Source organism: Halichondria panicea, chromosome 16, assembly GCF_963675165.1.
Source record: "Halichondria panicea chromosome 16, odHalPani1.1, whole genome shotgun sequence".
NCBI classification, from domain to species: Eukaryota; Metazoa; Porifera; class Demospongiae; order Suberitida; family Halichondriidae; genus Halichondria; species Halichondria panicea.
The window spans coordinates 4837171-4854443 of record NC_087392.1 but is presented as its reverse complement, the minus strand read 5'-3'; the positions used below and the strand labels follow the sequence as shown (position 1 = coordinate 4854443).

At 41.0% G+C, this 17273-nt stretch overlaps 2 protein-coding genes across 6 annotated transcripts in view; one reads left to right on the top strand and one right to left on the bottom strand.

Annotated features, from left to right (window-relative positions):
- The window catches only part of LOC135349720 (uncharacterized), a 93193-nt gene that overhangs the window by 25229 nt on the left and 50691 nt on the right, over positions 1–17273 (top strand). The window lies entirely within an intron of this gene.
- Positions 1–17273, bottom strand: part of LOC135349716 (E3 ubiquitin-protein ligase RNF213-like) — a 66591-nt gene that overhangs the window by 1178 nt on the left and 48140 nt on the right. For 2 of the 3 annotated variants that reach the window (XM_064548302.1, XM_064548301.1), the window contains exons 53-74: positions 16847–17269; positions 16569–16756; positions 16298–16510; positions 15983–16221; positions 15831–15936; positions 15448–15770; positions 15270–15381; positions 14778–15179; positions 14604–14720; positions 14263–14358; positions 13958–14212; positions 13816–13906; positions 13726–13760; positions 13145–13242; positions 8161–8504; positions 7950–8105; positions 5509–5672; positions 5292–5442; positions 5080–5163; positions 4553–5031; positions 3588–3776; positions 137–396 (exon numbers count right to left, since the gene is read on the bottom strand). In XM_064548302.1, coding sequence (XP_064404372.1) covers positions 137–396; positions 3588–3776; positions 4553–5031; positions 5080–5163; positions 5292–5442; positions 5509–5672; positions 7950–8105; positions 8161–8504; positions 13145–13242; positions 13726–13760; positions 13816–13906; positions 13958–14212; positions 14263–14358; positions 14604–14720; positions 14778–15179; positions 15270–15381; positions 15448–15770; positions 15831–15936; positions 15983–16221; positions 16298–16510; positions 16569–16756; positions 16847–17269 — 4525 coding nt within the window. Of the gene's footprint in view, positions 1–136; positions 397–3587; positions 3777–4552; positions 5032–5079; positions 5164–5291; positions 5443–5508; positions 5673–7949; positions 8106–8160; positions 8505–11507; positions 12955–13144; positions 13243–13725; positions 13761–13815; positions 13907–13957; positions 14213–14262; positions 14359–14603; positions 14721–14777; positions 15180–15269; positions 15382–15447; positions 15771–15830; positions 15937–15982; positions 16222–16297; positions 16511–16568; positions 16757–16846; positions 17270–17273 lie in introns of those variants that run through there. The other variant, XM_064548303.1, reaches the window with a different exon arrangement.

The window sequence follows — 17273 nt, the reverse complement described above, 5'->3', positions numbered from 1 at the left end:
AGCCGCCGATTATAGGTGTCTGGCGAAGATAGGTTACTTACTCTACATCAATTCCTCTCCAAACTCGGCTTAATAAATTGTATCTGCTATAACATAGATTTCTTACGTTGCTTAAAAAATAATCAGCACAACTCACGGGAACTCCTCCTCATTGGCAGGGAGGTGCTTGACATGGATCTCAATAAACTCAAAGAGACTCCCCAGCAGCAGCCCAAGGTCGTACGTCCTAAGACATTCATCCAGTTCCGCTATCTGATCATCCGACAAGTACTCTAAGTAATTTGGAGGAATTCCTTCAAATGGCTCCAGTCCTGAATGCCATAGCTGTCTGGCCAACTCAACAGAAATGCTCTCCCACAGAGAGAGAATGTGACCCAGTGTGCAGGACTCTTTGGCCTGAGAACATTAATTAATAATCATAATTATAGCTGCTACGATCATAGATGTAGGAGAGAGGGATTCGAAACGTAAGTAGATTCAATGTACAATCATAATTATAGCTGCTACGATCATAGATGTAGGAGAGAGGGATTCGAAACGGAAGTAGATTCAATGTACCTCACGTATGACCTCGATTAAACATCCGCGCCTTGCCTATAATGATGGCTAATCTATTCCCCAGGAACTTCGCGGGTAACTGAGATTATTGCAAATCTAGGATTTTCTGAGTTGTCACTAGTATTCTGTCAAGTTCTCCAGTATCCAGTGCAACTGTGCTTTATATAGATAGTGAATAACCATTGTTCAAGCTCTATTTACTGTTGCAACTATCTTCTTCATTGAATTTAGGTAAGTTTAATCTTGTATTGTACACATTTATCCCTTTTTCTCTGAAATGATTAATGTTTAGGTCGTATACTTCAGTATGCTTGTTGGTAATCATGTGGTATCACCCCAAGCCAAAAAAAATTAGTCATACATAAGCTGGTAGAATTTAGTGCTAGAAAAAAGTTGAATTAAAGAGCACCACTAAAGATCCCTTTTTTGGGAATACGCTAAGCGTTACAGAAATTTAAATTTTAGGCATACATTCCCTTATGATTGGTGATCACCCCAAGAGCATTAGTTTTGGATCAGGTGGATGTATAGCTTTTGTGTGCATGAACGTGTAGTCACCTATTTTTATCTCATAATTGTTATTGGCCCGAGATATTTATCTACTACAAATACTATATTTTATAGCAATACCTCGCAAGCCGAAACTTACTGAGTACGCTGAAGAAAAGAAGACAAAAGAATACCCTCTACACCCCTACACGTCACCACCCTCGTAAATGTTATCGGCTGTTCCGGCTATAATTATATACACCCTTGTATACCTCACCAGCTTCTCTTCAACTAAGACTGTCTGATTAGAGTGCTAAACTAATCATAATTATAGCTATAATAATCATTTTTATCGTGTAAGTTTTTGTTAATGTTGTTCGGTTTGATCCCACTCGTTTTACACTTAATAAAAAGCAACTGGCAGTGCTGTGGAGTGTTTTGCTGTCTCCAAGTGTATGTAATTATACTTGGAAATTGAAATGTACGCTCACCAGCCTAGTAGAAACTTCGTACAATTGATTCATCAAAAGTGAAAACAATTATTTAGTAACTTAAGAAAGTTACATAGTGTATTCTGTACACTGTAAAAAATGATTGAAAAAAAGTGCGGTGGACACACTAAAACCGTCGCATATAGCACGCTTTTTTGAAAAAGTGTGCTATATGCGACGGTTTTAGTGTGCTCACCGCAATTTTTTTTACAGTGTATCTTGTCATGTGAATGATCATGGTTATTGCCTCAAACTAGTGGACTTCTTGATGGTTTTCTTTTTCATTTAAGTTGGCAGCAAAAGAGAAGCCTCTGACAGCCACAAATACATTCACAATTTCAGGGAACTAAGCATCCTCTGATGATTTTATATCTACTGTGAAACAAGTATCCAATACCACTAGCTCTGTACATTCTCCTTACTATTACGATGTACCAATGCACATTAGTTTTCCTCATTTAAGGCAAGAAAAGAAGACAAGAAAGCGAGGCGCGGATGTTTTCCGAGGCCCACTTCCGTTTCCAATCCCTCTCTCCTAACATCTATGCTACGATATACTGCTAGAAATAATTACATGAAAGCATAAATCAGAGGAGGAATGCCAGGGTCAATAGTGTCACTTGTATAACGAAAAAATAAATAATTCTTGTTCTGGGTTGACTTTTGCTGTATAAGCTTATAGCAGCTGCATAAAGTTTCTGTTATTACCCCGATACAGAGGAGATTGGTCACGATTGTTAATTAATCTTCTAATTTTCTTTGTAACCTCCAATTCCAACAGTAAATGCACAGAAGCCATTGAAAGAACCCCAACCTACCCAACCCGCTGAGTCAGCATTTTTATCTTATTTTGGTATTCTTGAGCGTTTATCTGCCTTGTATTACGTCTCCTGTTAGTCTATGAGTCGTAGTAGTAAAACTATCGTTGCTACACCTGCTATATTAAGACAGGAGTAAAAGAAACAAGGAAAGTGCAGCAACAACTGGAAGTTTGTGACTAATCTTAGTTTCTGGCTTATTACTTCGAGTATGACTATGCTACTCACTTTCTAGAATCACTGAGTATTGTTAGCATCATTTCCTACTAGTATAAGAGGCTATGATCGTTTGCAGCCTTTTGGCTTAGCTAGGATAGCTACTTTCTCTCAAGTTTCCACGGAATTGGAGGTTACAATAGAAGATTAATTAACAATCGTGACCAACCTCCTTCTCGACCCCGATACATCCGGACAAACAAACAGACAAATAAACCAAACGACTACTATAATCCGTGGCTGCCCACGTGCCTCGGGTTAATAATGATGATGTCTTCATCATCAGCTCTACCAGACTTTTGGAAGATTTTTTTAATTGTCATCAAGCGCAGAAAAATCTAATTTTCAAGCACAAATTAGTATTAGACACTAGTAGATAAGATCTATATGGGAAGTACATGGGAAAAGTGCCTCAGAGCAGGTATACCATGGGACTTAGTATACCTGCACTTTACTTAATTAGTATACCTAGTATTACGTTGTCAAGTAATTGTATTGTAGTTAAGCCTCAAGGGCAAGGTTTGCACATGCTCACTAGTTCTAAATGAGTTAGACACTGTTTTGTCGGTGTCCATGCATGTGATTTAGAAGCCCTCAGCCACTTGCAGTCCTCGCTATGCTCGGGATACTAAATCAGTGCCTTTGGTCTTCTAAATCCCATAGACACCTCGGTGTCTAACTATTATTTATTTAGAAGTTACCGATATACGTGCAGGCCTTGACTAAATGCAGAATAAGTGCATGTGCGACAGAATTATGTCATATGATAGCCGCTCGCATTTAGTTACACGCATGTATAGCGCAGTGGCGTAGGAAGCAATTTCTCAATGGGGGGCTTTGAATGCAAAAAAGTACGCCTCTCTACATATAGTGCATTGATAAGTTAATCTCTACTTAATAGGGCTGGAGAAATGTATGTAGCGCATACATTTCTTCAGTGGCGTAGTACTCCACTGAAGAAATGTATGCACTACATACATTTCTAGCACAGCCACTAATATATATCCATAATCACCTTAGCACTGAAAGGTTTTTTGCCCATTCGCCTAGTAGATATGTATTTTTCCAACATCACGGTGTGACTACCTCCTCCTGAAGAAAGTAGCCCAAGGACAACTTCTACAACATCAAGGGATTCTCTTAGTTTCTCGGGATTTTGCAGCTCTGTTATTATATCTTGCTGGACACGTTGGAGTAGGGGTTCCTGAAGGGAGACAATAACATATAATTCACGTAGACAAAACAAAAATTATTCAGGGGCGGACCTAGAAAAGGTAGGTGCTGATGCGGAAAATGAAATGCGTGTTAACGCGCAATTTTGTGTGTGAACACGCCCCCTTGTTGCGTCATTTCCGGTTGCACGCGAGTGAAATAGGTGTGGTTAGTAAATTGTAAATGTCTATCATCTACTGCACTATATACAGGGAGGGGGTGCTAGGTGTGCTCGAGCACCATCCAGCCTGAGTCAGGTACAAAACACAAAGTCTGATTATCTCTTTTTAAAATTTTGTGTAGGAGTTTAATAGCTATAGCTAGTAGGCAAGGAAAAGGATTCAGTCTCTAAACTGTGAGCTATTCTGGCTTAAATCTATAAACTCGTAGCTGAAGGAGGTTTCTTTATAATAAAAAATTTGGCAACGGCCAACTAAAAAAATCGGGCGCTTTGCGCCCTCTTTCATCAATAATTAGCACCCCCGTACCCAAAATCCTGGTGGCTATGTCCCTGCTATATACAATGTAGTCTGCATATGCTGCAGTAGTACTATAGTAATTACTGCAATTACACTTTTATAGCACAGCTTTGTACCCTTGTACAAAGTCTATAGGAATTACTTCAGTCTTCAATCAGTTAATGAGTGAGACACACATGCAGATAATGGATTAAATTCTTCAAGGTCAGGGGGGTACTTGAGCACCCTCTGCAATCTACCTTCTAGATTCGCCCCTGAAATAGAGGGGCAAACTTATTTTTTTGAGTACCTGAGGTTTAACCTTCCGCCGTATCTCCCGGAAAGTTTCCACTGTGTAGATGTCCTTACAATACGCCACATGGGGGATGTCTAAGAGAATAATTGGCTTGCCATAGATGAACCTGTTAAGGATATGTTTCTCTAGAGCGGGGAGGTTGTACTTGATGTTCTGACCCCTTCCCACAGTGAGAGAGTAATGACAGTGAGAGAGGATAATGGACTGTAAATGCTGCTCATACTCTAGCAGGTGGCAGGAATGGACGTGGGTGATGAGAACCTTATGCTCCCTCCACACTGCGGAGGTAGATTCCGCCCCTTGATTTACGATCCCTCTGCACCACTCAATGAAGGAATTGTGTGTGAGAACGAGATAGTCGACTAGTGCTGTGGTGCAACGTCCCTCCCTCATGGTAGTTGGGATCAGGTAGACCATGCTAGTATCTTCCGTGATCTCTGGAAGCAGGTAGTCTTCCTCCACAGGTAGTCGGTCTAAAGAGGGGTGGGGTGAAATTCAGTGCATGAACGGCATACACTTACTGTGATTCTTGAGCTTATGTCTCACAAGAGCCCATGCTTTCTTCAAACTCTTGATCATTTCCTGGCACTCCTTTTGGATGTGTTCTGTAATAATTCATAACCAGCATGCACATGCTCTTGTTTCACCATGGATAGTAGTTCTACCGGTTGTATACATGTATATAATTATTATATATATCCATGGTTTTACATGTTATAATTATTTGCTATACCATTCCTAGTCTCCTTCACATCCCTCAGGAATTGTCTGATGGTCATGGTCTCTGCTTTGCTCTTGTCTAGGCGTCTGTCAAAGGACTCAAACATAAACTGTTGAAGTTTTACAATGTCTGGCAGGTATTGAGTAGCACGTAGACTTGGCTCCTATATTATTATACAGATAATAATGTCACATTCACACACTGTGACAGTTACTGTATGCAGACTCACAGCTGTAAGGAATGCTTCCAGGATTTTACATTTGCTTCCAGTCTTTAAAGTACTTTCGAGGTGCTGCAGGTTGATCTGTGGTCTGTAGCTCCAGAGATGAACGTCCATATTCTTCTCATCCACTTTGACCTTCTCAAAGGCCAGGTAAAACAGACTGTCTTGCACTATAGGATATAGATACAATGCACGGGTAAAGTTATAAGCCTCATCCCAATGCCCACTTTCGCTAATCATTGGTTGGGGAAGAGGGCCCGGTAAAGTTGACTTTTGCACATGTGTTGGCCAACGAAAACAATAAAACAATGATGTCAAAACACAAGGAATTATATATAGTAGAACATAATCATGCCGCGGTTGCGCATGCACAAAGTATACGGTATATAGTGTGTCTGTCTAGACTGTGCATGTTATCGCTGCTCAGTGAGTTTCTATGCTTCTAGTAATTTCTTGGATTGCAATCACCAGTAGTAGATATTTGCAAAACTAATATACTTCATCTCGATTTATGCATGGCTATGGGTTTGCTTACTTTGAAGGCTATAGCTATTGCAGACTCTTTAGACTCATGTGTAGCAACATTTGTTGATAACTTAACTATTCTAGCTGCAAGAGTGAGAACAGAGCTCAAATTTCTGTTGATTTCTACTGATTTAAAATTGGACTGTACGAGATTTCACGTTGCTGCCAGCCCATCGTATAAAGGCGTCATTTTTAGCAACAAGCATGGTCGACCATTTCCTACTCTTTTCACTATTTCCTACCAGAGGACCAGAGGAGGTAGGACATGCATCACGTGTGCCTTAGTAATAACAATCCAAGTTTAAAGCATGCAGATTTGCATGAAAAGTGCAGATCTTCAAGCAGCCAAAACAGCAGCAATCCCACGGCATAAAATTTAGCTATTAATAGTGAAAGGATGAACTGTAAAAAATGATGTGTAGTTTTCACGCAGAGTGCGTGTGCGTTTTTCATGTGTTTTTTCCTGATAGTTGCCACAATAGTCACGCACTTATGTGAAAACCACACAGTGATGGTACAAACGTATGGATCAGCGATTTCAGTGGGATCCCGACTCATGCAATATATATAGCTTGGTTTTCACTGGCTATACTATAACAGTCTATAGGAGGGTTAACTGTCGTCTTCCATAACAGTTTACAATATTGGAAAGTGATGGAGCTTGCTAAAGAGCACAACACAGAGGCGTAGCCAGGATTTTGAAGAAGGGGGTGCTACACCCAGAATTAGCATTGCTGAGATAGCATTATTTTGCAAAACCTAGCTGTAGCTTGTCCCTACAGCCTTTTCAAAGCTTGTATGAGCTAAAGAAGCAGTTAGCAAAGCCTCAATATTCATTTGCAAGCAAAAAATGACTCATATAGAACATACATATAGCTGGCAATCGAAACCTCCCAAAGAAGACCACCTCTCCAAAAGGCTGTTCCCCAATGGTGTCCGTTTTATGGAGGTTCACATGCATGATGCATATAACTAGCTATATGTATACAAATCAATTGAAGGTGAATCCCTAATTAAGTGCATGGGAAAGATTTGCCACGCATCAATGCATACTACAGTTTTCTTATGTAAGCTAATAGGTGGTGGGTGGTGCTTTATGTCAATCAGATTGTGTCCTGCATGGGCCACGATTAATATTAGTTTTCTTATATTGACCACATACTGTGGGTGTACACTGTACATGCAGTAGACTCTCGTTAATCCGGTCACCCTCCTTGGGACAGTGCAGCTTGGCCGGAATAGCGAGGTGGCTGTATTTCAGGAAATAGCCGCGGCTTAAAAACGACCTTACCTCGAATCTAATGACTAATAATTATTTCGCGGTTCTTGTCTCGAGGACAATGAATGATTCTGCTCTAGTGAAATCCAGTTTTATCTGCCAAACCACATGTCATATCCAGCCGTAATATAAAAAAACCTAGTTTTGTTGTAGGCAGCACTGGCTATGCAGTATATAGAATAGCGAGTGGTCGTACTTTAGGGTGAAGTTCGTGCAGTAAACATGCATCTAGCTAGCAATATGTGCCAAGCCAAATGGCCGGTATATTAAGGTGGCCGTACTTCAGAGAGCTGGAATAGCGAGGGTCTACCGTATTGACTCTATTTACGACAGTATAGTACAACTCAAAGGATGTCCGACAGCCGCGGTAGAGCTCAGCAATAACATACGACGTGGGCAGGGCGTGGGTGGATAACTCATGCAATCAAAGACTATATAGAGCTGCACCGAGCCTGTCGTACCTCTTTTGAGCAATATTATATGATACCGTATAGCTTAGGTTTTCGAGGATTGACCTCACACCTCGTTGAAATACCTCTCTAGGGCCGTTATTTGAACCACTATTTACGATAATAACATTCGTGAAATGTTTAGTTTGAGCAATCTGCAAAAATAACCAGCTATACATACGGTATAGTCTTACCTTGTTGATCATCGTTAGCTACTAGATCCCACGCTGTATCCATACATGTCGGCAGTTGACTAAGCATCGGTTCAATATAACAAGTATTGAATAGTCTTTCCCACTCTTTACGGGCATCCTTAGACTGTAGCTGGTTGACATTGGCAGACATCGGAGCTGCAACTTTACACAATAAATTGAGTGCACACACTCCAGTTTTTGCACAACTCACACATAGGTACGTAGTCAGATGTTAGTATTTGCTTCAGAACCAGATGCAGGATCATGAAACATTCATCCACTGCCCTCCCAGTGCTATTCTGCATACACTCCAAATCCTTCTCTAGATGGAGCCAAAAAAACTCTGCCAGGTCCTGAAGCGGTACCACACTCCGGGTAACTCTGGCAATGTCCACCAGCTGATATTGGTTATGGCAGGCCGCCCAGAGGAAGGAAACGTGCATGAGTGCCCTTATGATGCCCACAGCAGTGGCGGATAGTTCCCTCTCTCTTTTTAGATTGACAGGGCGTTGTTGCGGGGAACCAAGGTCATGGCCAGTCTTGGTCATGTCGTTACTGCAACAGCAACAATGTACTATAGCACATGTTATTGCTCATTATAATGTTGTATTATAATATCTCACCCAGAATGTGGTCGCCGTCAATATACCTGGGTGATATAATTGAGACCAATTCAACCTAAAGCACCACCCACCATCGTATTAGTCTCGGGTCTAGGCAGCGCTTTAGAAAAGAACTTTTGGTCAAGTTCCTATGTGAAACTCGTGTGGAAGTCCATTGGACCGGTAATTAGCCGCACAGGACGTGCAGGCCATAATTATTTAAGTGTTCCTATTTCTGTAGTGGGATTTATTCATGGCTGATCGTGGGCGTCCACATCCAGTGCGGTTAATTACCAGTCCAAGAAATTCCTGGGGTTCTACACAAGTTTCACCATAATTATAGATATAAGAGGAAGAGGATTGGAAACGAGATCACGTGTGCTATCAATCCTATACGGTAAGCCTCACAATTGATCCGCGTTTTATGCAAAGGCAAAGAAGGCATGTTTGGAGCGATCCTTCAACTACCAAGGTAAGCTAAGTTGATTTAAGAGCATCACTGCGAGCATCACTGCATGCATCAATCATTGTTTTATGATATCCTGTGAGATTAGAGCCATGCAAACCTCTTGTTCAGGCTTTTTACTCATTTATTAGTGGGTAGTAACTCACTTACTGTATAGGACTTGAAAACTGTACACTAACACTTTGTCTTCTGCTGCACTGCATCGGCTAGTTTTTAAAAAGTAAAAGCCTATACCGTTGATCCGTAGTTACATGAAATAAAAGGAAAAGATGGCTTTGTGGCTACCACCATGTGCATACATGTAATATTTCAAGATACAGCAATAATAATTATTTTTGTGCCATTTTGTGGTCTATGTGTACGCTATTAGTGTAAGCCACGCCCACCATACTTCTGTCTAACGAGGATAGTCTGTGCTAATTGAGTTCACGTGACCTCGTTTCCGATCCTCTTCCTCTTGTATCTATGATTTCATAGGAACTTGACAAGAGCGCATAAAAGAGAGAGAGCGTGTAACCTCCGTCTGCTACAGTACTGGGAAGAATCCAAAACCACTACTATAAATAGAACTATGGTCACGTGGGATTAAATTCCATGCACATGCAGCAGTGAGCGATTTCAAGAATTGTTCTATTTATAGTAGTGGTTTTGGATTCTGCCCGTACTGTAATCTTTTATGCATGCGCTCTTGGAACTTCACCATGCAGACGTTCTTTCTAAAAGCACCGCCTAGACCTGAGAGACTACCACCCTATTAGCTTTAAGAAACTGGAGTGCATTGACGCTTGGCGAATCCCAATGCAGTCTGGTAGAATTCCGCAATCTGATTGGTCCATAAGGTAATGATCCTTGAAATTATTACACAATCTCAGCAATAAGTAGGTTTATTACGTCATGCCCTCGTGCTGTATACTGCTAATACAACTCGTCTGTACATCCTCTTGCATGAGTAATGAAAGCACCGCTGAGGCTATAGCTGAGGTCTGCTATTAAATACACACATGCACAATGAATGCATTAAGTGAATGCTGCAAAATAGTGGGAAATGATAAATCATGATTGTTGCTAAAACGATAGCCAAAGTACTGCTGTGAACAGTGCAGCTTTGTACATTGTATTATGGGGTGCCGTTTGTGTCAAAATTATTATTTCATGAAGTTTAGTCAATGTTGTCATTGACCTTTATAACATTGACTCTTAGTAAACATCGACTCCTTTTGATTTACAGCATCCAGTTTTGGATTTTGACACTAACGGCACCCAATAACTTTGCAGCTAGCTCTTTTCTCACTCTTGCAGCTACTGCTACCAATAGCGTTCTAGTGCAGAGCTAACAACACTCCATGGACAAGTTATGCTACGGAATATTCTGAAAAGGCTGCAATGGCATTCCGAGTGAGCAAAACTAAGCATAATTATACCTCGACAACGAAGCATTATTTTGCAAATCCACAAACTGAAATCCAAGAAAACATGACTAGAAGCCTATCGAAGCTCTTACTTGCACTTGCTATCCCGAAGCAGCCGTATAGCAGTCTACAACAGATAGACATGCAGACAGACAGACACACACAAACACACTACCGTATACCTCATTTGCGCATACCTTGGCATAACTAGGGGAATGCTGGAAGCATATATTGTGTGGGGCGAGCCTAGTCTTAGCGAAGAAGTTGTAGTGAGCAGGAATCTCTTGTTCGACTTGCTGTTTCCTAACGGTAGTAATTCTCTATTAGAACCTTTTGACGACAGACGAACTTCTGTCACATTACTCCTACTTAATTGTTGTCAAACTTCCCTTAGCGTTGTCAGCAGATATTGTCAGCAGATAGTGTCTTCGATATGGCGTAGGAAACGCCATTGCTTCATTGCCTTAGTTTTTGAGCTGTATCAGTTTCATCCAGTAGAAATATTAATGTCTTGCTCATGTATTGAATACAACTGATCGTTGAAAATGCAGCGATCGTCACGCTAAAAAGCTTGAACTGACCGTGTGACACACACAAACACACGAATATAAAAAGACAGACGGATAGACGGATATCTAGGTCGCTGAGCTCTCCTGCAGTACTCGCTACTATGGGACGAGCCTCAGGGCTCGCCCCAATAACTTATACTTAACTCAGATTACATGACTGCATGAAATTGGTGACTTACAAACGTCTTATGTAGTGGACAACTCATTTGGAGATGCCATGACGTAAGTGTAGGTTATATATTACTCACACAGTAAAAACAGATTCGTTATAATAACATAAAACATCTCAAATAAAATGCATCATTTGAAATTTAATGTAGAAATGACATAAATTTCTGTCATTTCTACATTAAATTTCAAATGATGCATTTTATTTGAGATGTTTTATGTTATTATAACGAATCTGTTTTTACTGTGCAGGCAAGAGTGTTGTATTAGCAGTACAGCACGAGGGCATGATGTTATAACCTACTTATTACTGATTGTGTAATCATTTCAAGGATCACTACCTACAATGGACCAATCATATTGCAGGATTTTGGGATTCGCCACACATCGATGCACTCCAGTTTCTTATAAAACCAATGCGCAAGCTAATTACTATCCTGGGTGGTGGGTGTATGGTGCTAGGTTGAATTGGTATGCATCCTGCGTGGATAATATCAATATCATCTAGGTACATTAATTACCCAGGCATGTACTGTATCCGACTAGAAAAACATTTGCAATGTGAAAAATTGCTAGGATTGGCCAGGGGAACCACAAAAAAGCGTGGAAACAAGAAATCCGACGAGAGCATAACTCCACTCCGTTACAATGTCAATCACATGTACTGGTTGTTTTCCCGGCCAATAATTATAATATAAATACGCAATTTTTACTGGTGGGGGGTGATGACCAATCCTTTTATTATACATCCATTTTGGAATGTGCGGGCATATAATCATGATGATTTGTGATGAATTGATGTTCCTAATACATGCAGTGTTGAGCACAAGTACACACAGTCCATCCATGCGTAGTAACATGCACGGACCGTACTGGTGACCTGCATGGAATGATGTGGTGGATGGAAGCTGGTAGAGATGGATCTGGAACACAGTCTATATACTATGTATTGTACATGTTCATGACACTGTAACGGATTGGAGTTATGCTCTCGTCGGATTTCTTGTTTCCACGCTTTTTTGTGGTTCCCCTGGCCAATCCTAGCAATTTTTCACATTGCAAATGTTTTTCTAGTCGGATTCCCTTTCTTTTTCAATACAAGTGGAACGTCAAGAGGCAGTACAGAAGTTCAAGAAGAGAAGACAGGACTAATCAGATATCTTCTCGAATATCTCTGGACTAATAATTATAGACTAGTAATAATTATTGCTTGATATGTTGAATTTGTGAATCAGTATTAAATGACAGCCATTTTAAGAGCATGATATATATAGCCAGTGCATATAGCATGCTTGTCAGAGAAAGGGAGCTAGAGCTGAACAGTGTGAAGAAAAGCAACACCTCCAGGCTCTGGAAAAGCACTGCACTGATTTTAGGCGCACGGTTTCTTAGCCACGCCTATCTATTATTTGGCCACAAAGAGTCATTAAAGATGGCGGAATTGTCTAGGTAAGAGAAATAGAGACTGAGAGGTCATCTGCCTCGTGGAAGCAATCGCAAATCTGAAGAAGCGCTTTGTAATCCAGGTTGTAGTCGTTTGGAAACCCTGTGCAGAATGTCTTGGAGAGGGCTGTACTTGGAGTAAATGCTGGGCAAGAAACTTACTCACTCACTTACTTACTTAGATCTACTTAGTCAGACAAAGAGCGGTGAAACGTCGAAATAGTGCAATTTTTAAAATGACAATATTCATACATTTAAAACGTTCATGGATTATGAAATGAGAGATACAAAGAGAGAAAAGGCTAAAATAAACTATCTGTCTATTCAGGTTCTTGATGTGGCCTTTCCCTGCAGAGATAGAACAGTTTGAACATGAGTCAAAATATTGCTAAACACGGCAAACCCACTGCCAATCCTATGTAAAACCTACTGGTTTTACTAATTTACAACAGTAAATACAACAGTAAATACAGTACAATCTTTTGATCTGCACAATGAGCAATAAGTCTTGATATTTTGAAAATTACAATACACTTACACTTGTGCTTCCGAGTTGTCAGCCAACAGTGTATGGTGAGTGCCTCCAATGGCTGCATAACACTCAGGACAGGTTTTCCGTACCCAAGGCTTACCATACTTAAAAAAAAATGCATGATGCCATTCACAATGTAAACTTTGAAACAAGACAATATGCTTATTGTATTGAGGCTTGCGTGGGCATATCAAAAGGAATGCGGCGGCTGCGTATGATGTGCGCCACGAGCATGCATTATAAGCCATATAACTCATATTCAGGGGAGCCGTGGATTTTTGGATATTTAAAGCAAATGAAGAGTAATTTCCATGTAACAAGCATATATATAAATTATTGATGAGTCATAATCCATGTAGCTCGAGCTTTAACTCAAGAACAAATTAAGATTTCGTTTGCAAAGATAGCATTGGTGGCTAGAGGCTTATAGAATCACTGAGCTGTTTTCTAGATCCTAATCTATGGCATGTACGTGCTAGCATAGTTTCCATTTGATCTCTATGGTGTTCGCACTAAGCTGTAGCTGATATAATAGGATTTTACTGTGGTTTCTACAGGCGGTATACTAGTACCAATATGAAACTCACGTCTCCGATGAGATACAGGTGACCATTTGGACATTCTATATATAATAATGTTTTAGGCAATTGAACACATGGGCATGTGCGCATGCTTACTGTAGAACTTGGATGTTTCATTTGCACTGCCTTCGTGTGCTTTTTTCACTTCATGGACCAGGTTGTCTTGCATGGTGGGCAGATACGCATCCTGTGAACAGAGCGTGTGGGGTCAGCATAGTTTTAACAGTCATGGACTGACCTCCAGAGCAGCGGGGTTGTTAATCATGTTAATAAATGGCAGCAGTAGTTCAGTGTTAGCCCTGCTCAGTAACACAGTGACCGTGTGCACTACAAGGCCAGTGAGGGTCCTATGTAGGCCTGCTTGATAGGGTGAGGCAACCATCTGAACCAGAGTACCACTCTGGCGATTAGCCAGGAGCAAACGCAGAACATGTAGCAAGTCTGTTGAGATGCTTGGGCTGTCTCGTAGGAAGTCTTTCAGTACTTTGTGTTCCTGATTTGCAGTAGAGATTTGACATGCATAGGATTATAATATCAGCATACCTCCTGTTGTATTGGCTCTGTTGGTACTGTGGTGGCTAGTGAGAGAGTGCTCTTTTGGTACAGGACGAAGGCCAATAGACAAAACTTAGCTCCACCCTGTGCAGAGCATACAAAGGTAATAAGTATTGCATAACTTAATTGTATCACACATTCATGATGATTGTAATTATGTGATGTGATAATTATGTTTCATTTCCTGTTTTGTGGTTCCCGGGATATAGGGTTATCGATACGGTAAATGTGTATAGTGCTGCGATATTAGTGAGCTGCAAGCGCCAAGTTAAATAATGTGGCACAGAAGCATGTTTTAGAGTGCATGTATATACTACAGGTATACTTACCTCCACACAGGTAGTAAGGTCTGTTGTTTTTTTTGTACGCAATGCAGTGTTGACAGCGATCCGCATATCCTGATAGTCTCGTTCATACAGCACAAAAGGGTCGATGGGTCTCTCCTCCTGTACATGTATAGAGATGGATCTCATAATTATATATATAGCCAAAGGAAAACTCACATTGTCAGCCCTCTTTAAGCCCTCAGGGACGAGCCAGGAATGGACCCGACTCACAGCCCGAAGACAAGGGAAACCAAACTGCCTCACTATGAGCTTTATGAGATAGAGCACAGGTCCTGTAGTGTCTAATTTTCCTGTGGGGTCTATTATGTTCACTCTGGTGTCTATACATAGCTTTTTAGCCACTTTGAGGAGAGAGTAGCGGACAGTGTTACTCTTTAACTGCTCAGCTAGAATAGAAAGGGCAAAACGAATGCCTGCCACTGCCTCAAGGTATTTAAGACGAACTGTCGGTGTCCCCAAATGTTCCTGTAGTGCTAAATGGCTACTCTCCAGGAGCTGCATGACTTTGTTAGCTTTGTCATCAGGAGAGAGGATACTCATCCGTTTATGTAGTGCATCCTAATTAAGTATGTGTGCATGATTGTGTAAAGGAGGGGATGCTCACTTATCCAACACCTATAAAATACATATACATCTGCACAGACATACTTCAAAGCACTGAATAGAAAGCAGACAGAGATCCTGGTCCATGCCATGGCCACGGCTAACCACACTGGATCGTTGGTAGTAGTTGTCCATGTATTGCCGTACCTGTTTAGGTCTGTCCATGCACATGCACACAAAATTCATGTTAAGACAATGTATGTATATACAGCTGAATACTCACTCGTGCTCCAGTAGAAGCTGCAGTAGGAATGATCTGATGACGGGAGTTTGGTCCTGCTTTTTATAGGGTGACAATGCACTAGTTTCTCTGTCCTGCAGGACATTATCCAACAGCAGCTCAATCAGCTCTGACTCCGGGATCTCCCTACCACCGAAACACAGACTGGAGACAACCTCAATAAAAAAACGGTTGCAACTGTCTTTTATTTTATCCTTTGTGCCTTTGTCAGCTTCAAGCTGCTTCAAATCAAAAAAGGTCTTCAAAAACTGCTTGACAGCAAGTAGTGTGTCTTTCTTTAAAAAGTCAGAATGCCTTTTTAATGTCTGTATTGAGTTTAGTATATATATGCACAGAAAAGGTATAATTATAGGGGCATTGCTTACAAATTCAAGTTTTTTAGTGATGAAGGGAACTCCCTTCACTCTGGAATGAGGCAGATACACGGTCTCAGCAAATATCTGCAAAGCTCTGATCCTTTGCCAAGTCAGCCTGATCAGTATGTATAATTTTATAGAGGACCATGAAAATCACTTACCTGGACGTTATTGTAGCATCATTCACACTATTTGATCTCAGGATAGTTTCAATAACATTCTGAGACAAACGAACATTGTTCAACCAGCGCTGCAGGTTTCGAGTGACCTCATCCTGCTTCCTAGTGGAGAGATTGTGCAATGGAGGATTGAGGCCAGCCCAGGATGGGCTTGTGGGGTCACCATCTTCGTGGTCTGACTCTAACACTCTTTGTACAGCACACAAGTGAAGAGTAAACGCCTACAGTAATTTATTGACATTATAGGAGACCTGAATCAAAAAGAGAAATTTGTTTTAAGACACCGTGATCACATACTTCTTTTCCTGCTCTGGCCAATGGGTTCATTATAGAGAGTGAATGTAAGATCCCTGGTCTGTTCAGAACCAGCTGGCTAAACTGCATCACCTCAGTGGACCACTGACCATGAATCAGATGAAGAGCCACTATCTTACGAGATAGTGACTCATGACCATCCACAGAGCAAAATTCATTACGGTGCGTCATAGCATCTAATGCTTCCATAATTAACTGCATGTGAGGAGCAATATTTAAATTTCAAGGGCCTACAAAACGTTTCATAAATCACTTGATATTCCGTTATAGTAAGGTGATTCTTGAGGCTGCTATTGTGCACGTATCGGACAAAGTCATGAAGGTAAAGTCTGTATAACTGGTCAATATGGACCTCTTTGACACTGTCCAAGATTAAACCCACTCTAGTAAGACTCAGAGTCTCACAAATGGTTTGCAGAGCAAACCCACGATTTCTGGCACCTATTACAATGACAAATCACTAACAGAGAGCGTGATGAAATGCATACTGTTATTATATACTGCCCACAATAATAATTGAAGTGTGCATACCTCGCACATTTATTCCCTGAGCAGTGACCACCTCTCTTATCATCCAGGAAAAGGGAAACTGGCAGTGGAAGTCAGTCTTGACGATTGTCTTGCCCTCTGCCTGTGTGGAACAGTCCATCCCCTCTCCAGTTAAGTTAAACATGGCAAGCCAGACCCTTGAGACAGGGGAATCTAGGTTTTTGGGATCAAGGAGGTCAAGGTTAGAGTTCTGATCAGCATGGGCAATGATCTTAGCAAAGTAGGGGGTGATGACCACATCGATACAACGAGCCAGCATATTCCTGAATGTCCCACCATTACGTAGTATCTGACCACTCATAGCCTCATTGAGCAGCCATTCTTGTTCTCCTCTTCTGAGTTCTTTCCTTTGTTGTAGAGCCGAGTGAATTAATTGGATCAAAACAGCAAAAAATGGAGCCTCATCTGC